General features: G+C 48.5%; 1 protein-coding gene across 1 annotated transcript in view; it reads left to right on the top strand.

Moving 5' to 3' along the window:
• Nucleotides 1-18,002, top strand: part of Rapgef1 (Rap guanine nucleotide exchange factor 1) — a 112,569-nt gene that overhangs the window by 62,214 nt on the left and 32,353 nt on the right. The window contains exons 3-5 of the mRNA XM_036183415.1: nucleotides 26-139; nucleotides 6,311-6,489; nucleotides 8,902-9,058. Coding sequence (XP_036039308.1) covers nucleotides 26-139; nucleotides 6,311-6,489; nucleotides 8,902-9,058 — 450 coding nt within the window. The remainder of the gene's footprint in view (nucleotides 1-25; nucleotides 140-6,310; nucleotides 6,490-8,901; nucleotides 9,059-18,002) is intronic.

Here is an 18,002-nt window from a genome sequence, read left to right as displayed (position 1 = left end):
GGAATCCAGGTTTCCTCTCTTCCAGGAGGCAAGAGACAGATTTCTACCAGAGGGCTACCCTATCCCCTTGGATCTGGAGCAGCAGGCAGTAGAATTTATGTCCACCAGTGCTGTGGCTTCCAGGTCTCAGAGGCAGAAGGTCAGTGTGACATTAAGAACAATTGGGGTTGCCTTGCCTTCCATTGCAGAACTCTGGTCCATGGTCTGGGGATGGAAAAATACCTGTGGCGATGTCATTGTGTCTTAACTAGGTGGCAACTGTGGGCTCAAGTATTTGATATAATTCTTGAATAAAAGTATCTATCTGAGTGGTCTTGATGGGGAGGGAGCTCAGTCTCCGCAGCCAAAGTTTGGGTCCTTTCAAGAGTGGAATTGAGTGGGCGCTTGGGCAGTGGATGAGCATCACCTTTCCAGAGTGGCTGCTCTCTCCCTGAGTTGCTGAGATGACAGGCATTGGTTTATTGAGAAGGCTCCTAAAGCCCTGGATGCTATTGCAGCCAACTGCAAGGTTCTCAGCAAGAGGCGCCTGTGTCCCAGCACTGGCACTGACAGACCTCTCTCCAGCCTTGTGCTGAGTGCTCACCCCTCTTCCCGACATCCCTGATAGTGAAAACCTGCCCTGACTCGGGGCTGCAGAGATGGCTCAGAGGTTAAGAGCACCGACTGCTCTTCCACAGGTCCTGAGTTCAATTCCCAGCACCCACATGGTGGCTCACAACCATCTGTAGTGAGATCTGGCGCCCTCTTCTGTATACATAATAAATAAATAAATCTTTAAAAAAGGAAGGAAGAAAGTAAGAACTGAGTCTCTAAAGGTGGGGAGCCACAAAGCAGTGGGAAAGTCTGGATTTGGATGCAGGCTGTTGATGCCAGAGCCTGACTGGGACTCTTTGTGGTGCTGAGGGTCTGCTCCAGGGCCTCGTGTGTCCTAGTCAAAAGCTTTGCCCCAAGCTATGTCCTCAGTCCTGGGTTTTGCTTTATTTTGTTTGAAACATGGCATAGCTCTCTAGCCTAAGCTAGTCTTAAAGTACAATCCTCCTGCCTCTGCCTCCTGAATGCTAGGATCACAGGTGTGTGCCATCATACCCAGCTGCTATAGATCTTCTTTAAGAAATCAAGTCCTGTGTGTTTGTTAATGTCTCACAAGTCTAAATGTTCATCTTGGTGCACTGCTTTACATTAAAAAATACACTTAGCGATGTAAATGAAAACAAGCTTTGCAGATGAACTGCTCCCCTGCCCTGTGACGATCTAAGGGTAATTAAATATAGAACTGCTGTCACAACTGTCAATTGAATGTGGCTCACAAACGCTCACTGTTTATGTGAACAGAGTCTCTTAAAAGTCTAGTTAAAGGTAGAAAAAAAGAAGGTTTGTAAGAAATTCTATTGGAGCCAGGTGGTGGTGGCTCACACCTGTAATCCCAGCACTCGGGAGGCAGAGGCAGGTGGATCTCTGTGAGTTCGAGGCCAGCCTGGTTTACAAAGTGAGTTCCAGGACAGCCTCCAAAGCTACAGAGAAACCCTGTCTCGAAAAAACAAAAAAAAAAAAAAAAAAAAAAAAAGAAAGAAAGAAATTCTATTGGATGAGCTGCTTCCTATGAGCAGGAAATTCTATTGGATGAGCTTCCTATGAGCAGGAGAGCGGTACTTGGCCGTTTCCAGTAGGTGCACTACTTCAGTGTAGAAGAGCCTTGAGCAAAGAGAGGTTTGTTCTGTGTCATAGTGTGCATAGCACACTCTTAGAGCTCACACCTTTAAGCCATGCAGCATAACTGGCTTATTGACAGACAGCTTTGCTCTTCAAGAGAGTGTTGATAGGAAGATATTTGGCCACTTGATTCTGGAATCTGTTCTTTATGCATTGTCCGAAGAAAGGCCGTGGAGAAAATTTTGATAGAAACATACCCTTCACTTAGTGAGGTGTCTGCAAGCCCCAGCAATGCCTGAAACATTTTCAGTTGTCCTCACAGGAGGGTGAAGCAGAAGCTGGTTGCATCTGCAGTAGGTAGGTGCCAGCAATGCTGTTGAGCAGCCTGTAGCAGCAGGGTGTCTTCTCCAAGTCCTTGGATGTTTGTAGTGTTGAGTGAGCAGCCCATAGCTGCAGGTACAGCCTCTGGGGGCAGGAGAGGGGGGGTTAGAGCTCAACCCTGCTCATCCCAAGGCCCTTAATGAGTGTGGGCTGCTGTTTAGTGCAGGCCCCAAGATGGAACCTGCCACAGTACATAGGTGAGAGGACAGTGTCCAAATCCTGTGCTGTGGGAAGGTTGCTGCTGCTTGTCGTAGTCTGCTGTCCCTTCTCTGGGTCGCCTCTTGCAAAGGTTTGTGTGTGCATCTCCTGTTGTTCTGTTTGTGGCCGCTTTCCCTGGACCTCACAGGGTTTGAAGCACAGGAGGTGGAAGTGCAGATCTGGACTGTTGCTGCTTCCTGGGGTTCTCCTTGTCCAGCCCCTGACTGTCCCTGAGGTTCCACACCTGTTGTTTCATTTCTTCTGCCCCAGCCATGTGGAGAGAGAGCTTTTGTTATTTCTATTAGACAGGATTGGCTGTGGCCCAGAGTTTCTAGTTAAGTCTGTTTTGTCCACTGTATCCCACTGTCTTTTCAGCCTGGGTTCATCTAGACACAGTCTTCTCATAGAAAAATTTGTCAGTTCTCTTTCAATCTTTTAGCAAGCTTAGCAGTGAGCTGTGGATTGTTAAAAGTAGCAGAGAAAGTTTAGTCACATCCCAAAGCTGATCATCTCTATATGATTAGTTAACAGTGTCCAAAAGTGGCTCAGAAGGGGTGAGTTCTCCAACCCTTGGCCTCTCCTGTGGACTCCTGAAGGAGTTGCCCTTTGAGCTGTGCAGATCTGTGAAGCAGGTAGAGATGCCGCTGCCCCAGAACCTGGCACAGCTGAGCTCTGTTAGATGTGCCTCTCTGCAGGGCCTGGCTGCTGGGGACAGAAGAAGGAAAGATGTGGAGTTGTCTTTACGTGATCCTGGTTCCAGGTTTGGTTGTTCTGCTATGTTGTGGTATTGTAGCCTAGCTGTCTTGAAACTTGTATGTGACCAGACTAATCTCAAACTCACAGAGACTGACTACCTCTGACTTCCAAGTGCAGGCATTAAAGGCATACACCATCAGCCCAGCCTGGTTCCAGCTTTGTATATGCTGCTTCTAACTGCTCCCCACCCATGACTTGACCCACGACTACCTTATTGCCTGTCCTGCAGTGCTATGAACACAACTTAGTTTCCATGAAGCAGAGAGGCCAGGGCTGCAGATACACCCTGGGTATCTGCTCCTGCTCTGATGTGAGGCAGTAGCTGAAGACTGGGGCCAGTTTATATCCCTTCCTTTTCCCCTGTATCTGTACTATTCAGTGGCTCAAGACAGGTGCTGTGGTGTCACCACAACCGGGCAGGAAAGTGACCTCAGCTTCCACTTAACCTGCGTTCCCTTTATTTGTTAAATCGTAGCTTTGAGCCGGGCTCACTAGGACGTGGGGGTGGGGGTTGGGAACGTGTTATGGTGTTTGTTTGCTGTGTAGTCTAGGCTGTTGCAGATCTCCAATTATTTACTGTGTTGCTGGGACCAGGTATGTGAGAGCAGTTCTAACCATGTTGCTTAGGCTGGTCTCAAACTTGTATTTCTGACTCCTCTGCCTCCTAAGTGCTGCGGATTATATGTGTGCAGTACCACACCAGCTTCCTCCACACTTTTGAACTGTCTTTCTTTGTACTGTCCAAACTGTGGAATGAAACATATCCAGTTTGTATTCTAATTTTGTCACTCAGCTGTGGGATCTTGGGCAGGTTACCTATCCTACCCACTTCCTGCCTAGCCTCAGTTTCCCCACTTATGAAATAATAGCATCTGTTCTGTGGGGAGGCAACAGCCTGGATTGAAACAAATGCATCCGAAGTGCAGAGCTCTGTGGGTGGCTTGAAACACTCAGAGTGGCAGCTGTGACCTGGCCCTTTCCTCCCCACTCAGACCTTTACAGTCTTTGTCCTCCTCCCTTGCCTTCTCACTAGTAGAGATATGGCCTCTGGCCCCGATACACCAGCATCTCTTAAATGTTAGCAGTGACTTCCATACTCGCCCAGTCAGTCACCCACTTGGTTGTTTCTGTGTTTCTTGGACTGTTTTTCGATGCTGGGTTGGAACCCATGGCCTTTCTTATGCTAGGTGAGTGCTGTTCCACTGAGCTCCAGCTTCAGCACCCACTGTGACAGATGCACTCGCCTGTTCCGCAGACAAGGAGCTGGAATCTACTGCTCCCAAGTCCAGCTTGGCCTTAGAGCTAGGATTGACAGCCTCACGGAGTTACCAGTCTTATGAGGACAGGTGGTAGCAACTGCTCCCTTGGAGTGGGAGGGGTGTGCAGGTTGATCGCTCTGAGGTGACTCTATAGCGCAACCATAGACAGCAGTGAGTCCCCAGGTCAGCTGGTGCTGTATGTTATGCATACGTGTTATGCTGACTGTTGATCACAGTCTAACAGCTGAAGGGCTCAGGAATGTTCAGCATTAGGAGACCATTCATTCAGGTATGGAATTCAGTAGACGGTGACAGAGACTACCTGATCCTGCTGAGTCCTTACTGAGCTCCTTTGCTGAGTCCAGGTAGCCTGGCTCCGATGTGGCTGGTTTGGTCTCTCCTCAGTGTCAGGAAAAGCCTTTCTGCTCCAAAGTGCCAGCACTTGGAACTGTTTCCCATCTCGGCTTTCCCTCCACTCTTGCCTGTGTGAGATGTGTTTTCCTTCCAGTCTGTTTTGATGTGCCAGGACCCAGTGTCCACCCTCCTTCCTCCTGTCACCAGCACTGGGAGTCCTGATTCCGGCCCCGCGCGGTTACAGTGAAGCTGAGCACTCTTACCCAGGCAGCAGAAAAAGCAGTGCTCAGCCTCTTAGAGACAGACAAGAAAGGAACATGTCAGGTAGAGATAGGAGAACAGTGATGGTCACAGGAAGGGTGGAGGTTTTGGTGGTCTGCAGAGTACTCTGAGAAGGCACGCCAGATCTTTGGAAGTTAGCTGATTGAAGTACTGTTTATTTGATTCCATACAGATATTTCTTTTAGTGTTCCTATGAAATAGCCTCCCATATTGGATTTTTAAATGAGCCAGGCAGTGGTGGCACACACCTCTAATCCCAGCACTTGGGAGGCAGAGATAGGCTAATCTCTGAGTTTGAGGCCAGTCTGGGCTATAGAGTGAGTTCCAGGACAGCCAGGACAGTTACATAAAGAAATTCTGTCTCAAGAAAAAAAAAAAAAAATTTTTTTTTTTTTTTTAATGATAGTCCCTCACATTATCTGGGGGTGAGATAATCACTTTATAATACTTCTGCCATCCATATATTTATAGATTATTACTTAAATCAATATTTTTGGTAGCATCTCTTGCCCTCGGTTGCCATTGTTTGTACCCTCTGGACCTTGGGAAGCCCACCGGTTCCCACATCCCTCCTCCCTTCACTAAGTGTGTAGTCTGCTTGTGTGTGGACTGCGGCTCTTTCTGTCTGCTTCTACCACCCCTGGGATCTGGACGGCTGGGGAAAGGAATCTAGAGCTGTGTGCCCCACTAGGTGTGGATCCAAGGCTACCTGCAGTCAAGGAGAAAAAAAGTTTGGGGTTAGGAGGGTGAGCTCTGGGAAACACAGGCACTGTGGAGTTTGGTTTGTTTTTTGTTTTTTGTCTTTTGTTTCTTTCCTTCCAGGTGGCTTTCCTTGGAATCAGAGTGCCCAAATGCTGTTAGCAGCCATTGCACCAGCAGTCACTGGATTACTAACATTGGCTCTGGCTTCCTCTTCTCCTCTTTCCAGCCCTGGCATTAGAGTCCTTTGAAGTCACAGTTCTTTCATGGGGAGGGAGCTCGAGGTTTGGGTAGGACTGTGTGGGGAACTAGGTGGAGGATGGGCTGTGAATGCATCCAGTCCTCAAATCTTTGGGTCCTGACTATGATTCTGGGATTAGTATACATGTCCTGGGGGCATGACTATTGCCTCCTGTGTCCTCAGGCCTCATCATCCACTGGGAGACAGATAGGAAGTGCTATCTCAGGTAGCCAATGAGAATACTGAGGAGAATGTTTCCAGGAATCCCCAAGTCTCTAAATGACCCTTCTAGTCCTAAGCCTGTCTCCTTTCCTGCTAGCCCTGTCTCCTGATCACAGTTCCTATAGAAACCATCTGACTTGGTCTCTGCGGCCAGAAAGAACCTTTTCTGTTTGCAGGAGTGCTGAGCTAGTTGACAGATTTGACTGTTTTCAGAATAGCTGCTCCTTTTGACTTCTTGTCATTCCTGAAGCGTGCTGTTCCCTTTCAGAGTCTGTGCTGGTTGGAGGAGAAAGAGAAGGAGGTTGTCAGCGCCTTGCGCTACTTTAAGACCATTGTGGACAAAATGGCCATTGATAAGAAGGTTTTGGAGATGCTCCCAGGGTCAGCCAGCACGGTGCTGGAGGCCATCTTACCCCTGGTACAGACTGACCCCCGGATCCAGCACAGGTGAGTTCCCTGAAGGTCCTTAGCTCTGACCGCAGTGGGAGGCTTAGAGGCACCTTGGTTTGGGGCATTTGAAACGTGAGGGGAAAGGGGGCTTGCATTTGCTCCCATTTCCTAGCCTCGAGGCGACTGTTCTTCCAGAGGCCTGGATGCTGGATGACACCACCATCCCAGCAGAGGCACGACCCTTTGAGCTGTGGCTGTATCCTTTGCTGCAGTAGCTTACTAGCAGTGGTCATATTGAGTTGGACTCACTCTTAGAGCCTCCGTCATCACTTACCATGACATTCAGTCCTGTCGTACAAGTCCACAGCTCTGGGATTATCATCTGGTAAAGCAAGGTGCAGTGAAACCTTTGCCGGTGCCAGGCCAGGGCCCCCCAGGCAGCCTTTGATTGCTAGAGTGCATTTTCTTCTTACAGGTTAGCTTGCGCATGTTTATTGTTAAGTATAACAAGGGAAGCGGTGCTAGATGCAGTCTCAAAGCTGGTAGGAACTTTTCTGAAGAGGCTGGCAGGTCTGAGTGTTAGTTATTTGGCGGCACTCTTACCCTGCGAGTCACGAAACACGACAGAATCCACTAACAAGAGTTGTATTAAGATAGGAGAGAAAGAGACAGACGTGAACAGGCCTGGAGAAAACACATGTGATCAAGAGGGAGTGGAGCCGGGGAATATGGCGCCGGCTTATAAAGGCTGGGCCGTGCCTGCGCACACAGGCTTATGTGGCTAATCCACGCGTGCGCGTAGATCACGTAGTTGCACTGGGAGCTTTATGCAACCACGCCAAGCTACGTGGTCCTGGTCACTCAAGATGTTTTGACCCAGAAATGGCTAGGCGGAAGTGTCTAGGTCCACCAGGCATGCCCAACCATGGGGGCATGTTGTGAATTCATGTCACTGAGGTTTTGTCAATGGTGCCCGTTCATAATCATCTCTGTGTGGATTTCTCAAGGCAGCTTAGTGTCCATTTAGCCCCATGAGACTGAGCTTTTATGAATGGCTTTCAGAACTTGGCAATGAAGTTCACAATTTTCTTCTGAGAGATAACAAATTGTGTGTCTTTATTTCCAAGAAATATTCTGCCTGGGACTTGCACACCAGCTTCTGCTGGCTGACCCCTAGGGATTGTGGCCTCTGGCTCTCTGTGCTGCTGGTGGCTTGGTGCTGCTGTCTGTACTGTGGCTCTCCCTTAGTTCACTCCATGGAAGCTCCGTGGTGTCCTTTGAGAAAATGAGCCTGACATTAGGCCATCAGATGTGTAGAGGTATCTCTAGATGCTATCGTACCTCTGTTCTTACGTGATGGCCCCCACCTGGGAAGAGTTAAAATTGAGTTCAGAAGTTGAGCTCCCCACGATGTGACGAGTGCACACGGAAGAAGGCAGTGAAGCTGCAGTGGTCCTGTTCTGCTTCCTAGAGAAGGAAAAGAAGATGCTGGAGGAAAGCGGCTAGACTGGCAGGGTGGATAAAAGAACAGAAAACTCACAGAGGACCTGCTGCTAGTGTTAGGCATGTCCCCAGGGGCACTTGACCTGCCAGACAGGAGGCAGAACTGGTTCACCCTTTCCCTCCTGCCTCATCCTTGTGAGCCCTTGACACCATCCCCAGGCTTCTTGACCTGCTCCCCTCCTTCTCAGGGACTGGGGGGATTTGCTTTCCTTCTTGCTGTGTCCTGTTGGTGCATGCAGAGTGCAGCCATGGCAGGCAGAAAGCGTAGTTCCTTCCCTTGTGCTGCTGCACTTCATAGAGCCTCATTGGTACAGTGCTCAGTGACCGATGGTGTTAGAGCCTGCAGTAGTCACATCTTAAGATACTGTGTTGTCTTATCTGAATTGTACCCTTGGTTTTTAAGTGTCTCCTTTAGTAATGAGGGAGTTTGCTCTTCTGTTACAATGTATAAAGTCTGAAATGAGAGCAGTAACCCTTTCAAGAATTCCTTAAGAAGACTCATCTTACAGGCATGGTGGCTCATTCCTTTAATCCCAGCACTCTGGAGACAGAGGCAGGCATACCTCTGTGAGTTCAAGGACAGCCAGGGCTGCACAGGGAAACCCTGTGTTGAAAAACCAGAGAGAGGGAGGGAGGAAGGGAGGGAAGGAGGGGGGGAGGGGGGGAGAGAGGGAGAGGGAGAGGGAGAGAAGGAGAGAGGGATATCAACTGAGTGACTGTGGCACTTGCTGTAATCTCAGCACTCAGGATGCTGAGGCAGAAGAATTAAGAAGTCAGGCCAAGGCTAGTCTTCGCTGCAGAGCAAGACCCTGTCTCAAAAAAAGAAAGAAAAGAAAAGAAAACCATGGATTTTATCAAAGAAATGTTACCTGGACACTGAGATACTGGCTCCCTTAGTGCTCCCTGGGAAGGAAGGGTATGATGCAGACTGCTTTCTAATGCTCTTTACCCTTCTCCTCCCTGTAGCTCAGCCCTCTCCTCCTGCTATAGCCGCGTATACCAGAGCCTCGCCAACCTTATCCGATGGTCTGACCAGGTGATGCTAGAGGGTGTGAACTCAGAAGATAAAGAGATGGTGACAACTGTGAAGGGGGTCATCAAAGCTGTGCTGGATGGAGTGAAGGTAATGGTCAGGTTCCAGGTGGCCCTAATTGAGCAGCCAGCCTGCTGGAAGCTGTGAACTCGATTATAGACCATACACTGGAGTGAATGTCTTCCAGAGCTATGGTATGGGCCAGTTCTGTCCAAGTAACTGCTTCATTCTCAGGCTGCCAGAGGCCATCAGCCCTTCCTGCCTTTGGTGTTCAGTCCTCTGTGGGCAGTATGTCCCAGGTCTGGATGAGAACATGCACCAGCTTCCCTTGCTGCAATGGCAAATATTTGTACTGCCTTTTAGCAAAACTCCAAGTAAATCGACCATTACCTTTTTGTGTCATAGGAACATCTAGGACTCCTGGTAGAAGAGCAGGGTTGAGTGGTTGAAACAGAATGTACTTGATCTCTGTGATGTGATCAGTATGTTTACTATCTGGGCCATCGTTGCAAATAGCCTCATAGGAGATTGGGAGCCACAGTTATAGCAAAGTCAAGTCCATAGAGAGCCTGGAATTGGGGCCCAGAAGCCAGACTGGGAATGTCAATCCTAGCAGGTGAGAAGCAGTGAGGAACGGAGGGCACAGATTAGAAAGGGCTGTGCAGTGGACAGGAGGAGCTGTTCTGAAAGGCTGAGGGTCTGGCCTACTGTGAATCCCAAGTTCACCACTTAGTAGTCTGTAGACTTGGGCAGTTTACTACCTTAGTTCATCTTGATGACACCCTGGAGCACACCCACAAGCAGGTGTAACAGCAGTGCCCAGCACTGAAACATTGCAGGATTAGATTAGTTAATGCAGGATGCTTTAAGAACAATGCCTGGAATATACTAAGCTTGTGGACATTCATTGCTTTTCATTATTAATTATGTGCTCGATTATAGACCATACACGTATAAAGCTAAATGCATGCTTTATAGATGTGGTTTGGAAAGGCTATGTCCCTTTTATAGACCCTTATTCCAAAATAATAACCATATCACTTAGCCTAGGTGAGAAAGACTTCTCTACTCAGCCAGGCTGTGAGGTTCCTGAAACGGGCCTCTTAGTGTGTTCTTTAGAAGCAGTGGAAAATAGAACAAAGACCCCAAAGGGTTTAAGTTACAGAGAGAAGGCCAGGGAGACATTGTTTGATGATAGAAATCACTCCCAAATGGGCTGTGTGCGCTGAAGCCCCAGGTATTCCCTCCCAAGCATCTTTAAAGTAGAGGCTGCTGTGTCTCCAGGGAGCTTTGGGTTCACTTCGAGGGAGGGAGGGAGGGAGGGAGGGCATATGACAGGCATATGACAGGCTTCTCCTCTGATGCTCCATGCTGTCTTCTCACATCATCTGGTTTAACTGACGAGGCTGGGGGTGTTGGCCGTAACCACTACAGAATTTGTGTAAATTTGTCAGTTTATCTCCTCAGTCCTTACTGTGGCTCTTTTCAGGCAGTCAGTGGACATGACTGACATGACCTTACCATACTTTCTGGCCGAGTTCTGGCTCGCCCATCCCTGCTTCTCCTGTCCCAGCTCTGGAAACCAGGATTTATTTTCCAGGTGATATTGTTTAGGTTTCCTTCAGTCAGATTGATCTCAATGAAACGTCCTAACAGTTAGAACAACTGAAACAAGAGATCAGGTTTCCGTAGGAGCTTCAGGACACTCCAGAGTAGAAGCTCTTTTTGGAATCATGAAAGCACAGCTGTACTGGTCAGAAGAAGGCATGTTTGAAAGATTGCTGGTTTCTCAGTGTGACTCTGGGGAGATGGGGGCACACACGTGCAGCCTGTGGAACTTGAACTTGCCAGCACCTGAGAGCAAATAACTTTTTCACAGCTGTTTTGAAAAGTAGTTTAGCCAGGACAAGGGTAAGGAAAAGGCTCGATAGAGCCAAGAGACTGCCTGACTTCTCAGGCCAGCAAGCCTCAAGTATGCAGCATGGGAACAGAAGTAACAAGGGAGATTGCCTCAGACAAAAAGATGGGAGAGAACAGACTCAGAAGAGTTGTCCTGTGACCTGCACACACACGGCCACGCAGGCAAGCACACACACACACACACACACACACACACACACACACACACAAGTGCACACACGAATGTATGGATGCTTTAGCCAGAACAAAGTGCCAATAGATGAGGAGCTGTGTATTCAGTTTTGTCTTGGTTATTATTGAGCATTTATCAAGAGCCTCCTATGTGCCCGTGGTGTGACAGTGACACAGGTCCTGACAGAGAAGTCCACAGTTACATAAAAGGATGCTGCAGCAAGGAGTGTTGATGCTAATGCAGGCTCAGAGAAGGTCAGAGAAACGTCCCTAAGGAAAGCCAGGTCGGCTGGCCTGTGTACTAGAAGCTTCTCCTAGAGGGTGTCAGTCAAGGAGTGAAATTGGTCAGCATGGGCATTTGTAATTAGAATTGTATAGTAACAATAACAGATAATAGGTGGGGTTTTTTGTGTTGTTTTGTTGTTGTTGGAGTTTTGTGTTTCTTGGATTGTTTTGTGTTTTTTTGTTTTTGATTTTTCCAAGACAGGGCTTCTCTGTGTAGTTCTGGCTGTCCTGGAACTCTCTCTATAGACCAGGTTGGCCTCGAACTCACAAGAGATCCACTTGCCTCTGCCTCCCTGAGTGCTGGGATTAAAGGCATGTGCTACCATTTCCCAGCCTGATGGGTGCTTTTTTACACTACCCAGCTTTATACTTGTAACAGCCCTCTGAGGGTAGGCACCTTCACTGGTAGGCGAGCTCCTAGTCAGGCAAGCTCCAGATTTTCACACTTTTGCTGGACCTAGGCATCGAGTCACACTCCACTGTCCCTCCTAGGAGATTTACCCAAAGCATCCTCCTCGTTCTCACCTCACAAGGACACCTTATAAGCCTGTGTCCTGGTATGTGAGGAAGCTGCCTCAGCTGGGAGGGCCAGGGGATGCACATACAAAGGCTTTAGCTGGCCGTCTTCATCCTGCCATCCTGCTTGGAGGAGAAAGGGTACATTCCTAAAAACTGACTCATCACCCCTTAAGGAGCTCATTCAGTTGTTCAGTGGAATTTTTCAGGGGTGGGGGGGTAAAGATTGAAAGCGAGTTGGAAAGGCGGATTATTTCCTTCCCATATGAGTACTGTCATTTGCCCTGGACATCTTCACACAGACGCCACTAGCTGTGTGACCTTGGACAAGTGACTCCTGAGATTCTTGTAGGAAGGTGTGAGGGGAGAGAAGATCCTGTCTGTGAAGTACCTGACAAGTGTTGGTTGACCAGGCAGGGCTGAGCACCGTTCACAATGGAGACCTTCACCAGAGTAGCTCACATTTACTAGTCTTGGATGGGAATTATGACTGCCTCTAGGGCGGCTCACAAGTTCAGATCTTCCAGACTGGGCCAGTTAAATGCCTACTTCCCTTCTGACCTCAGATATGATACCATTTGCTCTTGGAGATGCCAGGGCCTCCCTGCCAGCCTCCTATATCCCCAGCCTCCAGCCACTAATATAGACTAAAATGTTTATAATTTAAAATAATAATAATAGGGGTGGAGAGATGGTTCGGTAGCTAAGAGCACTTTCTGCTAGTTCGGTTCTCAGCATCGGTATCAGGCAGTTCACCCATAACTCCAACTAAAGTGGATCTGATACCCTTTCCTGACCTCTGTGGACACCCAGACACTCACTCAAATGGACACAGACACAGACAAGGAATTTTTTCACCCTTTCTTCCGCTGAGAGCCTTGGGGAAAACCTTGTGGAGACCCAGAGTTTTGTCACTTCATTGTCACCCCCAGGACTGGGCTTGCGTGGCAGACTCAGCCCGTGTAACAAAGGAACACCTAGAGGAAAGGGATGCTTTCTGACCACAGCAGCAAGGACACAAAACTCACCCGAGGAGAAGTTTTTAAAGACAGGACATTTGCAGCTGGAGATGGCTCAGCAGGGAAGAGTACTCACCGCCAGACCTGATAACCTGAGTCTGAGCCCCATGTTGTCCTCTGACCTCCACGTGGGAACAGTAGCGCATGTGCATGCATACATGTACAATCAACCATCAATCAATGTGAAAACAAAGTCAGACATACAACTTTTGGAGAGTTTGGACACAGTCTGGGAAGTGCTTGCCACAAAACATACAGAGCTGAGTTCAGATACCTGAACATAGTGTTATAAAAAAAAAAAAACCAAAAACAGCCGGGCAGTGCACTCGGGAGGCAGAGACAAATGGATCTCTGTGAGTTCAAGGCCAGTCTGGTGTCTACAAAGCAAGTTCCAGGAAAGGCGCAAAGCTACACAGAGAAACCCTGTCTCGGGAAAACACAAACAAACAAACAAACAAACAAAAAACCCAAAAACTAGGCACAGCAACTTGTACCCATGACCCTACAGGTTTGGGTTGCTTGCTGATGAGATAGACCAGTCACGTAGGCAAGTTCCCAATCCAAGAAGAAACCTACCTCAAAAGGTAGAGAGCGGGGTTGGGGATTTAGCTCAGTGGTAGATGAGCACAAGGCCCTGGGTTCGATCCTCAGCTCAAAAAAAGAAAGAAAGAAAGCAAAAAGGTAGAGAGTGATTAACATCTGGTCTGCACACACGACACCAAATATGTCATATTTCATATGTAAAGTTCAGAGATAGACAAAGGCTAGTGTGAGGTTCCTGAGTGGTCAGGGGTACACCTGTCACACCCTCCTGCTGTCCTTACACATGGATTCCAGCCTGTGATTCCGGGAGTTGCATCCTCTCCAGCTGCTGTGGCTACATTTCAGACAAGGAAGAGGAGGTGGGAGCTGCAGCCTCTCCTTTTAAGGATGCTCCTTAGAGCTCCACACTGAGTGACTCTTACATTTATTGCCCAGAGTTGCATCAGGCCCCACCAGTTCCCCGCATGCCACGTATGGCCAGTCTGTTTCTTCTCTTCATTCACTGGCTCCTGAGACTGCAGATTGCACTTCCTTCCTGGAACCTCCACATGCCCATCCTGGTGCAGGGCATTTTGTTCTGGAAGGGCCAAGTGGTAAATATTTCAAGCCTTTCAGGCCACAGTCTGTTGCACAGCCCTTGTTTGGTGCTTTTGTTGTTTGAGCCAGCCTTACCTTGAGAGCTTTCTAGAAACAAGTCCTGGGCTGGCTTTGGCCTCGGTATGGTTCGCTCTTTTTTTTTCTTTTTACAAGACAGGGTTTCTCAGTGTAGCCCTGGCTGTCCTGGAACTTGTTCTGTAGACCAGGCTAGCCTCAAACTCAGAGATCCACCTGCCTCAGCCTCCCAAGTGCTGGAATTAAAGGCTTGCACCACCACCACCAGGCTAGGTTTGCTGTTTTGAAAAGATTTGCTTTTTAAAATCTAGGATCCAGATAGAGTCTATGTACAAAATAGAGCCTGTATCCAGCAGCACCTCTGTGTGCTGCAGCAGCAGGTGGATGTCTCCTTCTTGAAACTTTGGGGCTTTGGTTTATTTAAAACTTTATTTTTATTTATGTGTGTGTCTGCCTACTTGTCTGTATGTGCACCACATGTATGCAGTGCCCACAGAGGCCAGAGGTGTTAGATTCCCTGGAGCCAGAGTTACAAGCAGTTGTAAGCTGCGCCATAAAAGTGCTGAGAACTGAACCTGGGTGCTCTACAAAAGCAGCCAGTGCTCTTAACCATTGAGCATCTCTTCAGCCTCATTTTGTTCATTTAAATTTTTAAAAAATTCATTTTAGAGTTAGTGCTCCTGAAAGTTGGCAGTATAGAGTTAGTCAAAGTCACCTTCATGGTACTGCTCAGCATGTCCCTCTGCCCCTTGGGAGGCCAGAGGCCCCTCGGCTTGTTAGTGGAGAAAGGAAGCTTCCTACATAGCCCTGTGCTTCCAAGAAAGGTGCCCCTTGGTAAGAGCAGTAACTGGTGGTGGTGACTGCTGTGCCCCGGAGTTTCAGGTTATGCCACAGAAGGTGATGTGTCCTGCTGGTTTTCCACAGAGAGCCAGAATGAGTCTGAAAGAGAACCTTCCTTGTCTGTACCATTTTCAGAGTTAGTGCTTCCCAGCCATCCCAGTTACAGTGTGGCACCCGGTTTTAGGTGTGTGTAAGGAATTCCTGTTGCTCCTCAGCGGTTGTTCCCCCTTTCTATCTGTGCCTCGTGTGTCAAGCCCCATGCTGCTTGGCTGTGTGTGCAGCTGTGAACACTTCCTCTACTTGCTGCTTCTCGCTGCCACCTTAGATGTAGGCAGAGAAGGTTCCTTGTCTCCATTAAGTCACTTGAGGCTGGGCATGGTGGCATATGCTTTCAGTCCTAGCACTCAGAAGGCAGAGGCAGGAGAATCTCTGGGATCGAGGCCGGCCTGGTCTACATAAAGAGCTCTAGGACATCCAGGACTACAGAGAGACCCTATCTCAAAAGCACAAAGCAAAACAACAACAAAGTCACTTTGGGGCTGGACACCCCTATGATCATGTCGTATAGCCTTGGTCACAGGAATCCACCCCAGTCCCCACTGATCTATGTCCCTCACGTGTCAGGCCAGACCTGGCCCTCTTACGAAGTGTGTGAAGAACTAGACGGTGGCACTGAGCCTGGAGTGTAACCTCAGACTTCCCGTGCCCAGGAACAGTGTTAGAGACCACAGGGCCCAAGAGTAATGTGATGACAGGTAAAAGTCCAGGCTGTAGCTGGTGTGCTTCCTGTGGAGTGGTCCCCACTGTGAGAACACAAGGGACACTAGCCACCATGCTGCCCTTGGAGTCATTGTGCCAGGACGATCACAGCAGTGTGGGCCCCCTTTGCCACTCAGGTCTTTGTGTCATCCCCGGGAGAAAGTGGAGAGGAAGGTGGTGGGACTGAGATGCTCAGACTCAGAGCTGTGTGCTGACTTGTTAAGACATTCAAGCACTTCCGTCTCTGCAGTCATGGTCAATACGAATAAAATGAACGTGGAAACATTTCATGGTCATAGGAAGATCTTTTCCAAATGTATTTTTTGACTTTTGAAAACTGATTTTCAGTGAACTAATAGTTGATCTCAATTATAGTTGTTGACAGAAGAATCCAGAGCAACCTTTCTAACTTACCTTTTAATGTGGGGCTCCAATTAAAAAGGCCCTGGCTTTGAGAAACTCTGCCTTCCAGAGGCCTGACTTTTCACAAGGTGTTGGACCCCGGCCAATCCACAGGTGGGAAGCACTCAGTGAAATCAGAGTATTGGAAGCTACCCAGATGATAGAGGCAAGTTGAAACCAAAGCCCTTCTGTTTGGGCAGGAAGGTTGGCAGAGAAAGAAAAGCTGCCCGCCCCTTTCCCAGCCTCCACTGTGTCATGATGTGGACTTAGAATTGGGGTCTCACTTGCACATGTGTGCTTCTTACCCCAGGATCCTTTTGCTGTCTACTGTTCATTAGTTGAGGTTACAGCTGTCTTTCCAGGGGGACAGCATCTAACCCTAACTGCTCCCTAGTCAGGAGAAACTGGAATTTGTTCTTTACTGGCAGACACAAAGTGCAGACTTCTCTGCATTCTTTTGTCCCGCTTGCTGGAATGAGTTTGGCTTAGCATGGCGGCACATGTCTGCAGTACCCCCACACATGAGGCTGAGGCAGAAGGGTTGAGAGTTCAGGACCAGCCCACACTCAATGAATGTGGAGCTTTCAAGTCACGTGGGTCTGACACTTGGATCTCAGCCAAGGCTCTGGGGCTTTCAGAGCGAGCTGCCCCTACCACTGTCCCATGTTCCCCAGGGAGTGAGTGAGGAGGCAGCCTCCCTCTGGCTGCTTTCTCTTCTCAACCCTCTATCACTTTGAGTTCTGAACTGTGGGAACAAGTAGAAGAAGGCCTCCTTCCTGTGCTAGCTAGCCTCAGGCCCCCAAGGATCTTACTTCCCACATGGCTCCAAGAACAGAATGAGGGGAGCGTGGGTCTGGTTCCATGGACATGCCTCTCATGGTTTGGGGGTAATTTTCTCAGACTTAATCTAGTTCTGTTTTAGAAAATTTAGAAGATATAATTTAAAAGGGGCGGGGTTGATCTTGTTTTCAAAATTTACATTGTACCCCAACAAGGCAGGTAGGGCTTTTCAGCACCCGGTATTCCCACTATTCCACTGTCTTTTCATGCTGTGACCCATGTTCCTGCCTTGATTTCATTCTTAGTGACTATAGAGTGTTGGGTTCTATCACAGCTACAAACTTGGTACTTGTAGTGAGTGTTTAAATGTGGGCTATTGAGCTGGGCGGTGGTGGTGCACGCCTTTAATCACAGCACCCGGGAGGCAGAGCCAGGCAGATCTTTGTGAGTTCGAGGCCAGCCTGGTCAACAGAGCGAGAGCCAGGAAAGGTGCAAAGCTACACAGAGAAACCCTGTCTCAGGAAAAAAAAAAAAAAAGTGTGGGCTATTGAATAGTCTCATTTTACCAGCTGAGATTTTGCATATATCCATGACATTTTCCTCAGACAAAATTCTCCTACAAATATTTGAGGCTTTTGATATGTGCCAGTAGATCATCCACTGGACCAATGTCCACTGCCCAGAGTGATCCACATTCTCACTGACACTGTCCCACCCACACCGCCCTATGTCTGCAAGTTTCTGTTTTGTTGCCAGCAAGCTTGAGAAGCTCTCATGATTGAGACATCCTTCCCATTTGTGAAATTCCTCTTTAATATTTCTTTTCGTGTGTTCATCTTTTTTCCTAGTTTGTGTTATCTGAAGAACCTGCTTTGGGAGAAGCTAGTCCTCGGCCCTGGTTGAAGAGATGTGGCTAGATGACCTGCCTCTGTGTCCTCAGAGGTGGCATGCTCTTCCCTCATGACCATAGGTCATCCCCAGAAGCTCACCAGCTAGAGAGCAGTGAGGAGATTGTGTGGAGCAATACACTAGAACACTGCTCAGCAGTGAAAAAGAACAAGCCCAGGCTCCCCAAAATGTGGCAGCAGATTACTCAAGCAAAAGAAGGGGGGTTGCCGAGGCAGGTGCAGCTTAGCCAGGGGTAGAGTGTTAATGGCCAGGAGTGGCTGGAGAATGGGGCGCCGTGC

This window comes from Onychomys torridus, chromosome 4, assembly GCF_903995425.1.
Source record: "Onychomys torridus chromosome 4, mOncTor1.1, whole genome shotgun sequence".
Lineage (NCBI taxonomy): Eukaryota > Metazoa > Chordata > Mammalia > Rodentia > Cricetidae > Onychomys > Onychomys torridus.
The sequence above is the reverse complement of the archived record's forward strand: the minus strand, read 5'-3'. Positions and strand labels throughout refer to the sequence as shown.